The following is an 18206-nucleotide window of genomic DNA, read 5'->3' as shown; positions in this document are numbered from 1 at the left end:
ATGAGAAATGTGATAACACCAGGTTGGAAGTTACTTTACAGAACATAGCTTAGATTGTTTAAAATAACTTGTTTATTACTAATACAAACAAGAAGGGGAAAAAAATCTCATCTTAGTTTTTCTGACATGACAATATTACGTCTATCCAACTCTTTTCTACCTGGCCTTAAAATCAAATAAATTTGCTCTGTGCTTTGCTACAATTACTTTAACAAGCACCCAACAGTAGGATGTTAAATGAAGCAGTGAAAATGGGAAAACACCTGTTTCCTCATACCTTCCTTCAAAGGTACACAACATTTTGGGATTTCCAGCCAGCAAACAGGTCTCACTCCTTCCTGGAGGTAAGCTGGAGGGGCTCTGTGACCCTACAGAAAACTCCTGATTAAGACACAGCAACAGTCAACATCTGATTGCTTTGCGTGGGAGTTTTCAGTGAGACATCCTGAGAGCATAATAACTTTTACAATTGATAGCACTTCTTAGAGCCCTTCTTGTTGTTATTTAATTGATTCCAGACTGGTACTTGCTAAGAAAAATACTGTTTGTTGGGTCTTGAGCTGTTTATTATCCATTAATAACCACGTGGGTGGACAGCTGTATTGTGCTGATCAATACACAGAGCTGTTCTCCTGAGAGGAGTGCAAAGAATCTGGCACCCAGGCTGTGCAGAGAGGAAAGCACCCTTCTTGCCTTCCAAAGGTCCTTGACCTTGCTCAGGTGGCATAAAGCCTTGCAAGGGACAATTGCTGCTTGGAGTCTGGAGCGGCATGGGTGTACCAGGCACTAAGGAAAGGCTCAGCCACCTCCCCCCACTTGAGGAACAACACAAAAGTGAGACAGAAAACATCTGTGCTCTAGACTGGGAAAGAAAGATTGCTTTCCAGTGTTTTCCTGAAGTTTAGAATAACAGATTTCATTTTTGTTCTGTTTAAACCATACTCACTGCACAATTATGTTTAATACAGGTTTTAATATAAATATTGCAAAAATATTTATACTAAGGGAAAGGTAGTTATTTATACTTTAGCTTCTGTGCTTGCTTGTGTACAGTGTCCAGCATGTCAAAATCCTGGTCTTCAGCTTTTTAAGTGAGACTGAAAAGTATTTTCAGTTGTGTACATATATGTGTGTAAGTATACGAAGAAGTTATGTAAATATCAGACACTGAAATATGGAGTTTCCAATTTATGGAGAACTCAGAAATTACTTTTCTGTTTTGTTTTGTTTAGGCTTAGAAAAAAAAAATCTATAACTTCCCATGAAATGGGATATCCTGCAAAAAAATATGTGTTTAAAATTGTGTGTTATATGAAGTCTGACTCCCACTGACTTGTCATAACACCATATGGAAATATATACAAAAAAATCATTGGATATATGATGAAATTGTGTTAAATGAAATTTTAATTTTTACTGATTTTTTTCATTTCTGGGTTTGTATTGCTTTTCTGACTCATGTCACTAGAGGTATGACATTGAAATAAAAATTCACAGTAATACAATTTCCTGACAAATGCGTGGGTGAGATGTATTCAGAAACCATTACTGGGCTCATATTTGGTCTGAGCTGAAGGTTAGTTTTGAATTTGTTTCACATGAACTGCTGACCTGATGAAAAATAACAGAAATGAAAGATAAAAACTATAGTCTTCCCTACCAAAGTTCTACATTTTCATCTAGGTTCTTCATTTAAGTACTTTGCTCGGGGGCAGCAGTAGTCACCACTATTAACATATTTTGTAATCAACAGATTGTGAACATGTTTAGCCACTAGGATCTAGCAATGATTTCAAGGCAGTGACCTAGACATGAGAGGTACTTTATCTCGTTAGAAGATAATCAGCACTTTCTGAGCCCCTTAGGAATTACTGTTTTATGATTAGGCCAATAAGTTAATGGAATATAAACCCCTTAGAAGAGGTAACTCTGAACAATAGGCAAAAGCTAATACAGCATGATACAGCTTTTGCAACTGAAATTATTTTAAACTAAAGTCTCAGAGTTTCTTCTGACAAATGAACAACCAAGGGTGGATTTTTTCTTTTTATCATTATATTCATTGCTTATAGCCATCACAGTCACAACCTAAGTGTCCAGTGTAATAGGAAGAACATCATCTTGTATGGAACTGAATCCAAATCTGTTAGATTTTTTGTCCCTTCTGCACAATTTGTAAAGGAGGGGAAGAAGGAAGGGAAGGATATGAATGGAAAATGTGTACAGAAACTTCCTTGCCCTTTGGGGTTTTGTCACATTAGTCACTTGCAATCAGATTAGCAGTTTCCTTTGTAAGGCTTGTCTCATTTCAGGTTAGTATTCATATGTAGTAATGTTATTGCAAAGTGACATTCCTAGCACAGTCAGTAAAATGCATGTTAATAAGGAGTGATGGAGAGAAGCTAATGTGTTGTGGATGTCAAATGGTGTTAGCAGAGAGGTGCTGCTCTGCCCTTTCCAGTTTGCATTGCACCAACCAGGAGTGGCAAAGACTGGAACATACTTATTTTGGCACTTTACCTGAAGAGCCTGTGTGTGGGGTGAGAATGGCAACCATGTCAGCCATGAGTGATACAACCAGAGCAGGGAAAGAAGACTGTTTTCATATATCCTCAAGAAACTTATCTCAAAGGTGGCTCTGCTGTGCTCAAGGACATGCAAGGCTGAACATTGCAGCATCAGCAGTAGCCATTACAAAAACCAAACGCCCTCCTAGAGGGATGCAGACACTTCTGAATGCAGAGTAAAAGCATAAGTAATTAATTGTTATGTAATTTAATTAATTTTCCTTCATACAACCTTTGCAACATAACGGATTTCTCCCCTTTCCTCCAACCTCTAAATTTTATCCCATGTCTTGCACAGCCCAAATCCGAAGCAGTACATCTGAGATTGTGACTATAAGTGTGAGCACAAGTAATGAATTAATCATTCAGCAGCAATTTTCCCCACCATAATAACAGTTATTGTAACTATTGTTACAGCTGTGTCTATAGAATCGCACAAAGACTGAAACACTGGGACCAATGCATACCTGTGTCAGGATTACTCTTGTTTAATGGAAGCCGTTTGAAAGAAGGTTTTCTGAGCTAGTCCCCTTGCCTCTCCCTGTCTTTAATACAGGCAGAGACTACTCTATCCAAAGAAGACTTAAACCATTTTAATAAGGATCCTGTCCTAGAGAAAGTTATGTCTCTAAACTGCCTGTAGGAGTGTGCTTTATTATCGACATCTGAAGTGTGACTTACCTCATCGTCATTTCTTGCCTTTTGTAACTGTTCTATGCTGGCTTCATAGTTCTTTGCAAACACCATTGATTTTCTGACCTCTTCCACTCTGAACTGTATCTGCTTAGGGATTAACACACATCTTAACCTTTATCTTTTAAAATATATATTCCTCCCTTTTATACATAGTTTCTATTTACAGGGTCCAATGTTTTAGTGTAGTACTATGTTCATAATGTTCATAAATACATAATTGTGCTGATTGTCTTTGGAGAATTTTGATGGACTTTTTAAAGAAAGTCTTATGGTAGTCTCTTAAGACAACTTGGACCTTTCCTAAAACTTTTCAAAATCAGGCAATACTTTGAAATTGACCCCCAAAACAAACAAACAAACAAAAAAATAATTTAAAAAATCAGAATTTTATAGTGGAAAAAGTTTCACTAAAACCAAACCCTTTATTTTGGACTTGTCTAAATCCAGGCTTCTCAGCATGATATGGGATCCAACACAGAAGACATTTGCCCACCGTTGTGTACAATTGAATATTTTTTTTTTTCCAAATGTGTCACAGAAAATATACCAACTAAAACCATTGGAAACTTTTGGCTTCTTTATTTTTTCCTGTTTAACATAACAAAATCTGTGATTTGATATCCATATATGAAATATCACATCTACTATTTTAATAACTAAACCTGCATCCACTGAATTTTGTTCTCATCCTTACCATTGGCTCCTGGCAGGAGCGGTGAAGTCTAGTAGTTTAGCCCATGTTACCCCAAAAGACAGGTTGGCTGAAAGACCAAGGAGTTTTTTGTAATTTGTGCCCCAGAACGTGGCTTTCACAGAAAGATCTTGCACCATGGTGCTGCTGGCATTCCTCTGGACCTATCAGTATTCACTTTTGCAAAGGGTGGTGAGCTGTACCTTCTGTGTTGGAAGGATTTAACTTATTTGACCTTGCTCCCTGTTGTTTTTTTTTTTTTTTTTTTTTTTAGGTTGGAGTTTTGTCAGGAATAATTTTATGAGGCTACAGATCTATTATTTCCATACTCACAGAAAATGATTTGGTGCAGCTACCACCAATAACATTTCCATTTATGAATATCACTGCTGCGCTGTATGCATTCAATCACCCCTGCTCAGTCCTGATCCTGAGCATTTTTCAACAGCAGGTGAAATCATAGTAGTGATTATGGTGGGAGGCAAGGAACTCCTTTGGTCTCTAAACTGCAATGAATTAACTCAAGAGCTTTTCAAGGCATTCTTCTTTGCCTCCTTCCCTCCCACATTGCTTCACATTTTTAAGCCAAAGGCTTTCCTTTCATAGTGATTTATTCAGCACCTTTAGCAACCTGTTAATGAGAGTGTGAAACCCACAGAGTTAGCTGAGACACTTCAGAGAAAAGAAAAAAAGGAGGGGGGTGAGGGGGGAGGTGGGGAAAGAAAGAAGGAAGAAACAAAGGAGGGAAGAGGAAAGAAGGAAGAGAGCTATGATTAAGGACATAAGGAAAGGACTACTCTTTTTGCTCTGTTTCTTTGATATCTTTCTTGCTGCTTTTATTATTCCCCCTGGTTCTATGTGTTGGTAGAAATGAAGTTGGCAAGCTCCATCGAGGAGAAGGCGGCAAAGTCCATATCCTAGCGCAGCCAAGTAGGTTCCCATGTCTAGACAGTGCATACAAAGGCTGGCAAAAGGCCAGAAACAGTTAATGGATTTACAAAATAGTAGCATTTCTCTGCATTGATTTTCTCGGGGTGTTTCCAGAACACAGTGAACAGAAAACAGTTATACTTCACAATCTTTTCTGCTAATAAAAGGCCTCAGAGAAAAACACTGAATAAAAACACTACTGGTCTGGGGAACGTCGTCTGAAGTTCTCTCTCCAGAGGGGGGAGGATGAAGCCACTAGATATTACATTAACCATAATTACTGGCTATATAGAGAGGTTCAGATGGTGATGTTTACTGTGACTGACTGTGAGTCTACATTTTTAAAGAAAAAGGTAACCTCTTTCACATCCCAGCAGTGAAACAATTAACCTGAGTGACTTAGTCAGGGAGGTGAGTAGTTTGGCACCAACTGTATCCCCTTTTCCTTGTGTGTGATGAGTTTTCAAAATATGTGTGGTCAATGCATCCGAACCTTCTCTGGGAAGACAAACAACAGCTTCAGTGCTCTGGATTTGCATGTACTCTTATTGTAGACTTTTTGTAATTTTAAATGAATTTAAAGCCTACATACAAATACAAATAAAAAATAACAAAAAAGTACATTTTGGAAAAAAGGTGGGGTTGGATACTGCCCTCCAAAACATATAAAGAAGGGATTTAAGTCTTGGCCTGTCATGCTGCATTTCAAATAGGATTGGCAACTCTACCCATTTGGAAGTTAACCCTCATATTTGCAGAAACCTCTTCCATCTGTTACAGCTCTCACCATCAGCATCTTGAGGCCCCCCTGAAGCCATATGTTGGCAATTATAGATGGTATAATGTGTGTGTGAGAAAATTATTTGGACCAGAGTGGTATACTGACAGATCAAGTTATGCATACGGTTCTGTGACATGCTGGTTAGCAAAGCAGGAACTGAAACTGGTAATCTGCTGGGTAGGAGATGGAATTGAATAGAAGAACTGGAATTGAACAGAAGAGATGATTCAGAATTAAATAAATGGTGGCTTGTAAAAAGAGTCCAAATAATTATTTGTGTCTCTAGTTTGATCTTGACAAGTGTTTTCTGACCACTGGGATCTATGTGTGAAAGACCAGTAATAGTGTTTTCCCACCTTGCAGCACTATCAGTAAAGTATATGGTTTGCAGAGTGCAAGAGATTTAAATACAAGAAAAGTGAATGAATATATTCAAACATAAATTTATCTGATTATTTTAAGAAAAACACAGATGAAAAAGTGGCTTTTCTGTCTTTCATTGTAGAAAGATTATGGACAGCAAGACGGTGGTGAAATGGCTGAACTTGAGCTTGGACTAAAGGAACAACAGAGGGAAGAGCAGTGGTGGGAAGTCTCAGACAGAGGGCAAAAATGGGTTTAAGGTCTTCATAAGATAGAAACAGTAAGAAACAGTAAGAATATTAAAATATTTAAAAAGGATATATTTAAAAGGAGAATTGAACATCTTATTAAAATTAATTCTTTCTACTCTGGAGTTGATGAATTAATATCCCACCTGTAGCAGTTACCAAAGTCTGAAGTATCCTTACAGAGCTGATGTACCCACTATGCCCAAGAGACCCTCTCTTGATGACAGTCAAATCACTTGTCAAATTACCAGACTGACTGTCCACCAAAAGCCCAATTTAGCTGGGCTGGAATGGTTTCCAGTCATTACCACTGTTTTTTTCTTCTACATCTGAACCCTGTTTTGTCCCATGTTGGGGGTGAGAGAGTGTTCTGAGACCCTGAGGAGCTAAATATATGCAGCCTATGTGCTTTATCCTATTCCCAGATACTTGCTAGGATTGCCATGCAGATAGGTATGTATTCATAAAGTAATGGTAGATCAAAATATATCTGGGTGCTAGTGGTGCCATCTTCCCCCAAAATTCACTACAAACTTCTTTCATTTTCATTTCACAGGATGGGTACAAAAGAGTCATACCTATTCCCTTTCAATACTGTTAGATGGCAGAAATATATGGAGGAATGTCATCTTAGAGATCCTCATCGGATTACTGAGGAGATCTTGCAGTTAAAGGTAAAAATCTTCTATGGGAAGCAGAGTCACCAAAAGAGGTGAACTGTATGGGAAAGAGAGATGTGGACAAAACAAGGACAAGTTAAGTACTTCTCTAGACATCTCATGAACTTCACATTTGTCAAGAAGACCAATGGAAAAGAAAGTTAGAATTATTCTTTTAATTACTACAGTCATTCACTGCTGTGGCTACTGTAGGGAAACTATTTTTCTTCATTTGTTATGCCATTTTGCATTTCACAGGGTATTTCACTCAGTAAAAATAAAATAAAAGAAAACAAAACAGGGATTCCACATACAAAAACATTTTTATTATTGTTATAACTTGCTGTTTAATTTAATATTTAACTAGGAATACAACTCAGCAGAAGTACATACATATATATTGCATGTAATTTTAGTTGTGTCTTCAAGATATTTCAAACCTCTGTCCTTCATGAGTTGTTTTGGTGAAGCACCTTCTTCCTTCATCCTGCATAACATTTGAATGTTGCTGAATAAAACATATATTTTTCCTCCAAATGGAGTACAACATAACATCCAATTTCCCAGTTAATATGACTATCAAACTTTGCTTTCATTGTGTGAATGTTGTATATAATATGTATATATCTATACAGCATATAAATATATAATGTATATATATAGTCAAATTGGTCAGCTTTACACAGCTAACCATAAACTTGTGCTTATCTTATTTATATGAGATCAAATGTACAGCATCAAGAATTTGACCAGTCCCCGACTTGTAAGAACATCAGTTCCCAGTCTAACCATATGACTTTGGGTATCATATACATGCAATGCATTCCCTTCTTCTTTGCAGTATTTTTCACTTTTGAAGAAAAGAATGCAGTTATTTAAACTTTTTATTTTTATTTTTAATATATATATAAATGAATGACAGGTTTGCCATACCCTTAAGTTAAAAAAAAAAATCTCAAGAAGAGATGAGGTTCTTCCTCATACATAGAGCTTGAAGGATAATTGGACATTCATTGAAGATATATTTACATTATAACCTAATCTGAATAGTAGTACACATACTGTATTATTTCTGTACATAGACAAGATATGCTGTTGGTCATGTTAAAACACACTTTCTAAAGGTATTTACAAACTGCTAGTCTCTAACTTACCAACCACCTCTGCAAAGTGCCACCAAAATTAAGGGACAATGTATAAGAAGAACCATGGCACTCTCTCCAGTATTGTTTTTATTATTACTACCACTACTACAATGCTGTGCTTCAGAGAAGGGCTGTGTTTAGGGTAGAGGTGTAACGACAGAGCCTATGGTGGAGAAATACCTTCCCTTCTCCTGCAGCCTACATGAGCCAGGAGGGGTGGAAAAAAAAGCAATCCAACCATGACCCGTTCTTTTACAACCATTCTTTTACAAAATTAGGGCATGCACTTTCTTTTGAGCTGACAGGTGAACCTGTCCAAAAGCTAAAAACTCAGTGAAATCCTTCCTTCCCGAGTCCACTGTAATCATGACCTTACTGTCTCATACACCATCCACAGCTGGTTCTCTCAGAGAGTAAGAGCACTTTGGGGCATCTAAAAGAAGAAAGTTGCTATGTGCTTCTTTGCAAGTACTGTCCAAAGAAACCAAATCAAACCACCCCTCTGACTATCCCCCAAAACAACAAAAAACAACAAAACAAAAAAACCTATACAATAACTCTCTGTAAAAATAGGAAAAAGATGTAATTGCATCCCACCCAATTTCATCCCACCCAATTGCATTTTTGAGGTTAAAAAAAACTTTGGATGGGGAAAAGACACTTTCTTTTTTTTTCTTTTCTTTATTCAGTTGATACTGGAATTAAATATGTCTAACAAATCTACCCAGTATCCTGAAATATGAAACCCAGGAGGACTGATATGCATGTGTAAGCCACTAGTTTCCGTGATGTAGGAAAAGGGGCCATAGCAAAGGAAGGAAGCAAAAGTAAAGGAGAAATAATTACATCGGCTGTGGTAAATGATTGATGTCTAACTCAGTCTTGCTATAATTACTTTCTCAGGCATGGTTTCTGAGTGAACACTCTGCTAGAAAGCTTGGGAATAAAAAGGGATTCAGTGGAAGGGAAGATTGCCTTACCGTTGCACAAGGCATAAAATAAATCCATGCATGTTGCTTCTTGATATTCCACTATGAGAATATTCAGTCTTTGCTATCATCCAGTTATTTCTCATATGGACATAATAAAACTGGGGAGGAAGAGAACTGAATTGGCTTTGTTTCATGTGAGGAATTTTCTTCTTTCCAAATCAAATCCCATGCAGAAAGAATTTATGAAACTTCTCACTCCACAGAGTATGCTTGACTTCAATGGAGAGAGATTTGCATGCTGGAGAAGGCAGTATTTTTGGTGGGATTAAATAATTTGAATACCAGCATTCACAGTGTCTTAAAAGTAAGAGAAACTGCACACCTGTAGCTAAAACACAGATGACAAATAGTAAAGAGAGGGAGAATTAAAGCATTTTTTTTTTTTTTTTTCAAAACTGTGTCAAAAGAGGAAAGAGGCAGGGCAATCAAAAAAGAAGCTACTGCAGATTGAGGACCATCTATCAGCTTCTCTCAGGGAAAGATTTTCTATAAATTAAAAAAAAAAAAAATCTTAGAAGTCTTTAATGATATACAGGAAAGATAAATGGAATATTGCATAGAAATATATAATTTCATTAACAAGTGTTTCTAGACAAGTTGTATAAAAGATCTGTAGATCCAGAGGGGAAAAAAGGGAAAAATCTTTTTAGCTGATCAGTTTCTACTCTTTACCTTGCTGTCAACTGTGAGTACAGAGCCATCCAGGAGGAGAGATTAAAAATATCTAAGGCTACTAGACTCTAGACCTGTCGACAACCTCTCTCCCACTCCCCAACCCAGAGATGATTTTCCTGCTGTTTCTTTCACAATAGTTTGGCTTTGCACAGGAAGCATCCTGATTTGTCAAAAAAAAAAATAAAGATGTTTAGGAATTTTTGTAAGGTTAGGGAAGGAAAACAATTCTTAGCAGCATGTTTTCTGCCTCCCACCAACTGCATAATGCCAACCTTGCATCATAATGTGGCTGTGGGGACGCTTTAGAAACTTGGTCCTGCAAGGCCAGTACCAGAAATGATTTTGGTAACAGGAGTGGCCAGGTAAGGTGTTGTTTTCTGAGAAGAAAAACTCAAAGTGTGCCACCTCAGTGACATTGGAGAAACCAGGTGCTCTCTACCCATGCAGCTGCCACATCAATAGGAATGGAGAGCAGGGATCAACATTAAAAAAAAAATAAATAAAAAAAAATCTGTGGAAGTGAGTTTAATAGCAAGCCTTACTGCAGCACAGGCAAGGGACGTGTTCAAATCCATCAGGAGATGAAACAAATCAAAGCAAAAAAGGGTCCATACTCTTCTGCCTCTTTCCGATTTGTGATGGTCAGGAGCAACTGTGACAAGCAGAAGTCTTCTTAATAGTGGGTGGGCTGTTCTCACTCCAACCACAAGAGGCCTCCTCTTGTCAACATGTTTTCTTCCACCAGAAGGATATAAAACAGAGGGATGATAGATTTAGCTGTTGCTTTTGTTCCCATTGCATTGTGGATAACAAACAACTGATCTCTGGGGTCCATTTGAAAACTTCTGCCCCCATGAGAATTTGAGAGGCAAACCAGAAAGAAAGAAAGACCTATAAGAAAGAAATGTGACCTATATAAATGCGTTTGTTGGCTTTGGACTATTTTTCATCAGGCAATGTTCAAACACTGCTGTCTCCAAATGAATCCCCATGATTTCTAATAAATCAAATGAAAAATCCAAACAAAACAGCTGACAAATTTTCCTCAGGTTTTGTACACACTGGAAAACAAATTTCTCAATATTGCTTCAGCTTCTTCTTTGTCTCTCTCCCTTTTTGTTCTTCTTTTTCTTCTCTCTCTCTTTTTTTTTTTTTTTTTTTTTTTTTCCTTTTTCTTTTTAACCACAGTTGTCTTTAAAACTCAGAGAAGGTGCCAGTTGGACTGACACATCTCCAGGCTGTTGTCCTCTCCTTGGACAGAGAAAGAAGGGATGGCCCATGACAGAATGGTTCACCCCCAATGGGCTGCCAATGGGACAAACCCTGCTGCAGCACAGATACTGTGAAGGATTGGGCCTTTTTGGTTTTATCTGCTTCTGGAAAAGATTAAGAGGATGATAAGGAGAGGGTGAGAAGTGTGCGCTGCAGGTTTTTTTTTTTTTTTTTTTTCTTTCATGATTCATCCTCACAGTTTTCTCAATTTCTATGTGAAACCAAAGTGACCAGTGCATCCTCTGGCCAAGCCCGGGATGAAGATGTGGCAGCACCAGCAGCGGAGCCACTAGGGGCCATAGGGTGGATGGGGCGCAGGTAACATCCAGGGAAGCCAGAAGAGGTACCCAGGGAGCGCTGCTCTTCGAAACCGACATCTACATCTTGCAGAACTATCTTTCAGAAGGGAAGTGAAACCTATTGAATGTTGTTTGGGACAGAAAGCAAAGAGATGAGAGCTCGAGAGATGTTCAAAAGGACAATTTCTTCTGTGGTCCTGAAAGATTATTCTCTGTTTTATCTTACTGAGCCATGACCAGCCACAGACCTGAGAAGTTCCCAGGCTCTGCCATCCTCTCTACCTTCAGGACAGGATACAGAATGTCATTAGTATGAGCTGGCTCTGCAAATCCCACCAGCTGCCATCGAGCACAACGTAGACACAATAATCACATACAACATCTTGAGAGTTAGATGATTATTTTCCACGTATATAAAACATGTTGGTGTGTCTTTGCATGCCTGTCTGTACATGTGTAAGTACATTATTTCATGTATTTTTACATTTTCAATCAGATGAAAATGTTGATGTACCATAGAACAAGGTGGAAACACACAGGATTATGTCTCTTGCAAACATTTAAATATGCAATAATACAGACACAAAAAAAGAATTTTGCCTTTTCAAAAGGATCAAAAGTATCAAAAGTGGGGGTGATTCTAAGGAAAAATTCCAGAAAATTTCACACTAGTCTGTCACTCTTTGTTTCATGAATGTTGGCCCCAAAATAAATCTGTTTCTGCATGGTGTGTTGAGTGTCATAATATCACATTAATTTTACACTTAACCTGTAGAAGAGTCCTCAGCTGTTGGAAAAATTCATCATTTATGAAAAAGTGAAAGCTTCAATGGAGAGAATAAATCATTTACACACCTGCTGGGAAATGGAAGCTATAAGGTGAAATAATAATCAAAACATTTTTCCCATTTTATGTGTATGTGCTATTAATATCTTCATTACATTCTGAAAGGAACAGGTGAGTTTCTTTTGTGAAAATTTCTAAAGAAATAAGATTTAGAAAATTAACTCCCCCCCTCACCTGGATTTTTAACTCTCTAAGAGAATGAATGATGTAGAAATGATCATGTAACTCTTTCTCTTGACCTGTCAATGTAAGCCTAGTGGATTGGGTTTTGAAAGACAAGTTGCACTCGATTTTGCAAACCTTACCACTGAGTAATTTTTCCTTACAAGCAGTAAGTTGAAGTTTATGATAGCAAATGTGGCTTGATGTGAGTGAGGGTTACAAAATTAGATCCTTGGCTGCATGGAGACACTTAGATGCATTAGGATGAAGTCACTAGATGTATAAAATCAATGAATGCATAGTAAGACGTATTAATCCTAAATTTAATGTGGCCTTAATTTACTGCAGTTTAATCTTCTTCATTTTCCATTTCTTCTAGGAACCTGTACTTTGAAATATTAAAATTGTCAGATTGCCAAAGTGCTTCAACACTCTCTTCCAATAAGCTTGTCAAATGTAAAACTTCAGCCTGCAAGATTAATTTTCCCACAATCTTGAATGCTTCTATTCTAAAGTGTATTTTGGAAGACTCTTATGTGTTAACATGAAATAACAAAATGCTTTAGTGTCTCAGTTGGTTGGTGGCTTTCACTCCATAATACAATCTCTCAGAAGACTGTCTATGCAGCAAGCTACTTTTTGGATAACAGAACGTGTAGGTGTAACTTCACTAGTGCCTGGAAGTGAGAGTTACAAAGAAGGAGGTAACTGGAATATGTAACACTCACAGACAATATCTGTTTTCAGTAATCTGATATACTTTGACCTCTCTACACAGTGCTCAGTTGTGCTACAATAAATGTCAAATATTGAAATAAAAAATTCTTTGTCAGGTAGAAAGAATCTGGATTTGAGCTGGTACAGAGTAACGGAAAATATTTGAACATGGCTCTTACCAGCCCCTCTTCCAGACTATTTCAGTATCTGTTTTTTAGTAATTTCTGATTTCTTCTCTGCCTTTTTATTAGTATTATCCCTTGGCATATGGTGAAAATATTGCTCCTAGCTGGTACAAAAGGCAAAATAGCTAATATCTTTTCCACAAAGTAAACATCTTGTACAGGATACACCTAGGTAGGACCCTGGTTTCACACTAAGGTCTTAGGCAGAGCAAGATCTATGTGGGCATATCAGTAAATCTCATTTTTTTCATCAGTAAGTGAATGAGAATCACCTTTTGGCTGGTCAAGAGCATAGTCATCTAATATCGACTATTCATTCTGTAGCCCCTAAACATACATCCTCATCTGTACATCCAACTGTAAAGGATGTAATCTCTATTTTCCTAGTAATAAGCTTGTTTCTATGCTTCAGCTGAGGCCCTTCATTTGGCCACCATCGTGGCTGATCTGATGAGACCTTGGAATTTACAACTTCTTTTGATATACAGTCTTGGCATCTTAAAGAAAGTACAAAAGGGAGGGGAAGGTTGATGGAGGTGAAAGACAAATCCATGGGCAGATTTCATATGACAAACAAAGTGAACAAAATAGTCTCAGAAGCTTGGGTTTACATAGATGCTGAAACAATCCTGGGATTTAGCAATCTGGAAAGGATGTCTTTTTTCACTTTTATTTTTACTTGGTGGAGAGATCATGGGACAAAATCCCCTAGAAGGGGACAAGTAGCAGACTTTGATACAGATGTTAGGCAATGGTTACATGTTGAGCAGAATTATGCTTTCATAAATGATGCAGTTTTGGAAATGGGAGCATCATAAACAACATAAAATATCTTTCAGCATGATTTACATAACATTAAGGTTTTCAGATTACATAGACAAAAACTTTAGACAACCTTGAGCTTTGGAAACTTTTTGTTATGATTTGGATTATGTAAAGTTCTTCCAAGCCTATATACTTCTTCCACATAGTTATTTTAAAAGTTACCTCATTTCTTTTCCGTATATGAATACCTCTTAAACACACAGAAAAAAAAATAGATATTTTATACACAATGACAAAAAACAAAACAAAACAAAAAAACGCATAGATTCTAAAGCCCTTCTGCAAAATACTCTCAGAAAGTAACTGTGCCTCCAGACCATATACTTGAATAACTCCTCAAAACATCCCCATGTCCTCAAGATTTATTGTCAATAATTAAAACAAAACAAAACAAAACAAAAAAACAAAACACAAAACAGTTTTAAGTGTAGTTCTCAGGAGTGGAGCAGATGCCCCATCTCAATATTTCCACTAACATCCTGGATTGCACATTCCATAGTAGAGCATAAAGTGCTATGGCATTGTTATTTGTTTGCTTTATTATTTAATTTCAAAATTCTTCACCTTTTCTGTTATTACTTTTATTCTTTTTATTATTTTATTATTTTTACCTTGTAGCTCCTATATTCTTGTAATGGCACATAAGAAGGTGCTTAAACGTCTTCTTGAAAGTAGCATTGCAGAGCGCATAACAAGCAGGGTTGATGGTGCTGTTGATATAACAGAGCCAGTAACCTATGGTCCATACAGTACCAGGGATGCAGGATGTGCAGAAACTGTTGATGAGCACCATCACGTTGTATGGGGTCCAGGTGATGATGAAGGCCAGCAGGATAGCCAGGATGGTCCTTGTTACTTTTTTCTCTCTAGAAGGAGGTGGTTTCTTTTTGGCAGGCTGCTTCGTCATCTTGACAATTTTCCGGGCTACACTATTCTGTTTTTCCTCTCCATTGGTGCCTACTATCTCTACGGTGGTGTTTGTGGGAGCACAACTGTCACCCTTTTGAGACTTCGTGACTATCCTGATGCATGTCAGCTTGGAGTTCTCCACTTTGAGATGGTCTTGGGAAGCAGAAGTCTGGCTGGCATCTTTGGCAGATTCATCCTCTTTCATGTTGGAAGCAACCACACTGACTGAGGTGGAGTCATTGGAGCTGTCCTTCTCCTCCCCCTGAACACAGTTCTCCATCGCAGTTTCTCCAGTGGTTTTTCCGTTCTGAATTTTGTTGTGCTCCAATCCATCCCCACTGGTTGGGATGTTGTTATTGTTTGGTTTCACTATTTTACCTTGAACAAGGCTGGGGGAAACTGGATCCTGGTTTTGAGCAGCTTCTTTTTTCCCTTTCTTTATCCGACTCTTGCTGGCTCGAGAGATTTGCCAATAAAGAACAGTCATGATGATAACAGGTAAATAGAAAGCTGCAATGGCAGTGCCAAAAGTGACAGCAGGGTTGGAAAAAAACTGGATATAGCAATCCTTGTCAGGGACAGTCCTTCCTCCTACTATGAACTGCCAGAAGAGAATTGCAGGGGCCCACAGGATGAAGGACAGCACCCACGCAGCTGCAATCATCATGCCTGCCATCTTAGTGGTCCGCTTTACAGGATATGTCAGAGGCTTGGTGACACAAAAGTATCTGTCAAAACTGATAATAAGGAGGTTCATTACAGAGGCATTGCTGACCACATAGTCAAGAGCCAGCCAGAGGTCACACACCACAGGCCCTAAGGGCCAGTAGCCTATCACAGTGTAGAGTGTATACAGGTTCATGGAAAAGATGCCAATGATCAAGTCTGCACAGGCCAAGCTGAACAGGAAATAGTTGTTGACAGTCTGCAGGTGCCTGTTGACTTTGATTGACACCATGACCAGGATGTTCCCAATTATGGTGACTAAACTGAGAGATCCTGCTACCAGGACAATGAAGACCACCTCAACAGTTTTATAGGGGCTCTCCAGAGCCATCACATTTTCAGTGGAAGAGTTTATGTACGTTGAGTTATTCATTTCTGTGCTGCTAACAAGATACTCAATTATCACTTAAGCCTGCAGAGGAAAGAAAAGAAAACATATACCATTATGAAATCAGTCCCTTTACCTTTAGGAAATGGATTCCAGGAAAACTATTTGGAAAGAATTTAAAGGTAGGAGATCGAGTGCAGAAGGATCATTCTTCTTGTGCTAATGAAAACACATTGCAACATATAATATCCCCTTTGGAATAACATAGAAAAAAGGATTTCTGTAGAAGTGTGACAAAAGCACTATATTTGAATCCATGTCTAGATTTTTAAGTTGTCCCATCAATTTTTCTCTTTGCCTAGTTATAAAACTAGGAATGACTTGAAAATTTTGTAACAAGATCTGTGTATTGATTCCTTCCCTACTAATATAAATATTCAGTTTGCTCATTTCAAGCCATCTCCAAGAAAAAAAAAAAATACAGCCCTGAAGTCCTTATTCTTATAACCCAAGGTGAAGATGTGATTTACCATGAGTTGAATCATGAGAAAGTGACTTATGGTTCCATCTTTCCTTCATGTTCCTGCTGGGTATGCTTTTTTAAGGTTCATGGAGCAAGTTTGTGTAATCTCTCTCCCTAATTTTCTTGCACTGTTGTTACCTCTTTTTTTTTTTTTAATTTTATTTTTCTCCCATAAATTGCAAAGATTTTACCATTATGCCAAACTGAAGTTATTAGTCTTCTGATAAACAAAAAAGGGGCAGATCTATTAAAGTCAACAGAATTGGTAGACTCACCTCAGCTGTGGATCTGGCCGTCTAGATAGATGTTTACAAATAATTTTTTATTTTTCTTTCTCTCTCTTTTCTTTTTTTTTTTTTTTCAGTGAAATCAAAATGGTTTTGTACATCCCCTTGGCATTTGTGCCTAGCAAAAGTTTTTTTTTTTTGTTTTTGTTTTTGTTTTTTTTTTTTTTTTTTTAAACATGATAAAATTCACAGAATCTCACAGAATCACAGAATTGTCTAGGTTGGAAGAGACCTCAAGATCATCGAGTCCAACCTCTGACCTAACACTAACAAGTCCTCCACTAAACCATATCACTAAGTTCTACATCTAAATGTCTTTTAAAGAACTCCAGGGATTGTGACTCAACCACTTCCATGGGAAGCCCATTCCAACCCTCTCAGTAAAGAAGTTTTTCCCAATATCCAACCTAAAAAACCCCTGGCGCAATTTTAGCCCATTCCCCCTCGTCCTGTCACGAGGCACAAATTCTTGATGCTTGCTCACTTGTACTTGCCTCATTTATTTATTTATTTTAAATCATAATATTTTTAATTTATATCACACAAAGCTATGACAAAAGGTATAAAATGGATAGCAGGGAAAGGGTAAAGAAAGAAACAGATAAAATCAGTTCTGTTCATACAGAACAACTCTTTTTGTGCCCTGTATACCTATCGGCAGTACTCAATAAATTTTAATTAAAATACTAGCAATATATATTTGATAGAAGAACAACAAAACAGCAAATGCTTTTGCCTTAAGGATATGTACTATCCTTTTGTGCATCCCTTGGAAATCAATAGAATGCACTGGAATTGTACAGCCAGTCTCCTAGCTCTCATTATTTATGAGCTCTGCTCAAGGGATTATTGAGGCATGAAGGCCAGATGTGACAGAGAAGTTAGATTGTTTCTAATTGGAATATTTTCCTTTTTTTTTTTTTCCTTTTTTTTTTTTTTTTTTTCCCACCCATAGGTTATCACTTCTTTAAGACTGAGATTCTAAAAGTGGGGGTACAATCTAATGAAGACTGAAAAAAACAATATTATATTATGTTTGGCTCCTTTATACTTCAGGGAAATACTTCTCTGTTCTCTGTGACAAGCCTGTTGATGCTCCATGTCACTTGGAGCGAAGCATTTTCATTGTCATTTTAGAACTGCATACTTTCTTTCAGATGCAAAAGGAAAAAGATGATGTGAAATGTCAGCACAACAGCAAAAACCCTTGTGAACTCTAAGAAAAATAAGCAAGTCCGTTTCTGTGGAAAAGTCAAGATGCTACACCAGGGTGAAGGTTCTCTGGTTGAGTGGACTTCATAATCTCACAATTTTTACTTAAAGAGATATGACTGGCAGTAGATAAGGCTTATGCATTTGTCTTTACTTTTAAAACAGAT

At 37.5% G+C, this 18206-nt stretch overlaps 1 protein-coding gene and 1 long non-coding RNA gene across 8 annotated transcripts in view; one reads left to right on the top strand and one right to left on the bottom strand.

Moving 5' to 3' along the window:
* Positions 1 to 10962, top strand: part of LOC309879613 — a 53077-nt gene extending 42115 nt beyond the window's left edge. The window contains exon 4 of the long non-coding RNA XR_014317791.1: positions 10936 to 10962. This is a non-coding gene — a long non-coding RNA (uncharacterized lncRNA). The remainder of the gene's footprint in view (positions 1 to 10935) is intronic.
* The window catches only part of CHRM2 (cholinergic receptor muscarinic 2), a 111329-nt gene continuing 100284 nt past the window's right edge, over positions 7162 to 18206 (bottom strand). For 6 of the 7 annotated variants that reach the window (XM_082763419.1, XM_082763422.1, XM_082763424.1 and 3 more), the window contains 2 exons: positions 14666 to 16101; positions 7162 to 11436 (listed from right to left, as the gene is read on the bottom strand). In XM_082763419.1, the coding sequence (XP_082619545.1) occupies positions 11412 to 11436; positions 14666 to 16062 (1422 nt within the window). In that variant the 5' untranslated portion in view covers positions 16063 to 16101 and the 3' untranslated portion in view covers positions 7162 to 11411. Of the gene's footprint in view, positions 16102 to 18206 lie in introns of all 7 variants that reach the window. The other variant, XM_082763425.1, reaches the window with a different exon arrangement.

This window comes from Aythya marila (genome assembly GCF_965140915.1).
Source record: "Aythya marila genome assembly, chromosome: 1".
Lineage (NCBI taxonomy): Eukaryota > Metazoa > Chordata > Aves > Anseriformes > Anatidae > Aythya > Aythya marila.
Note: the sequence above shows the minus strand (reverse complement) of the source record. Positions and strands in the feature narration are given on the sequence as shown.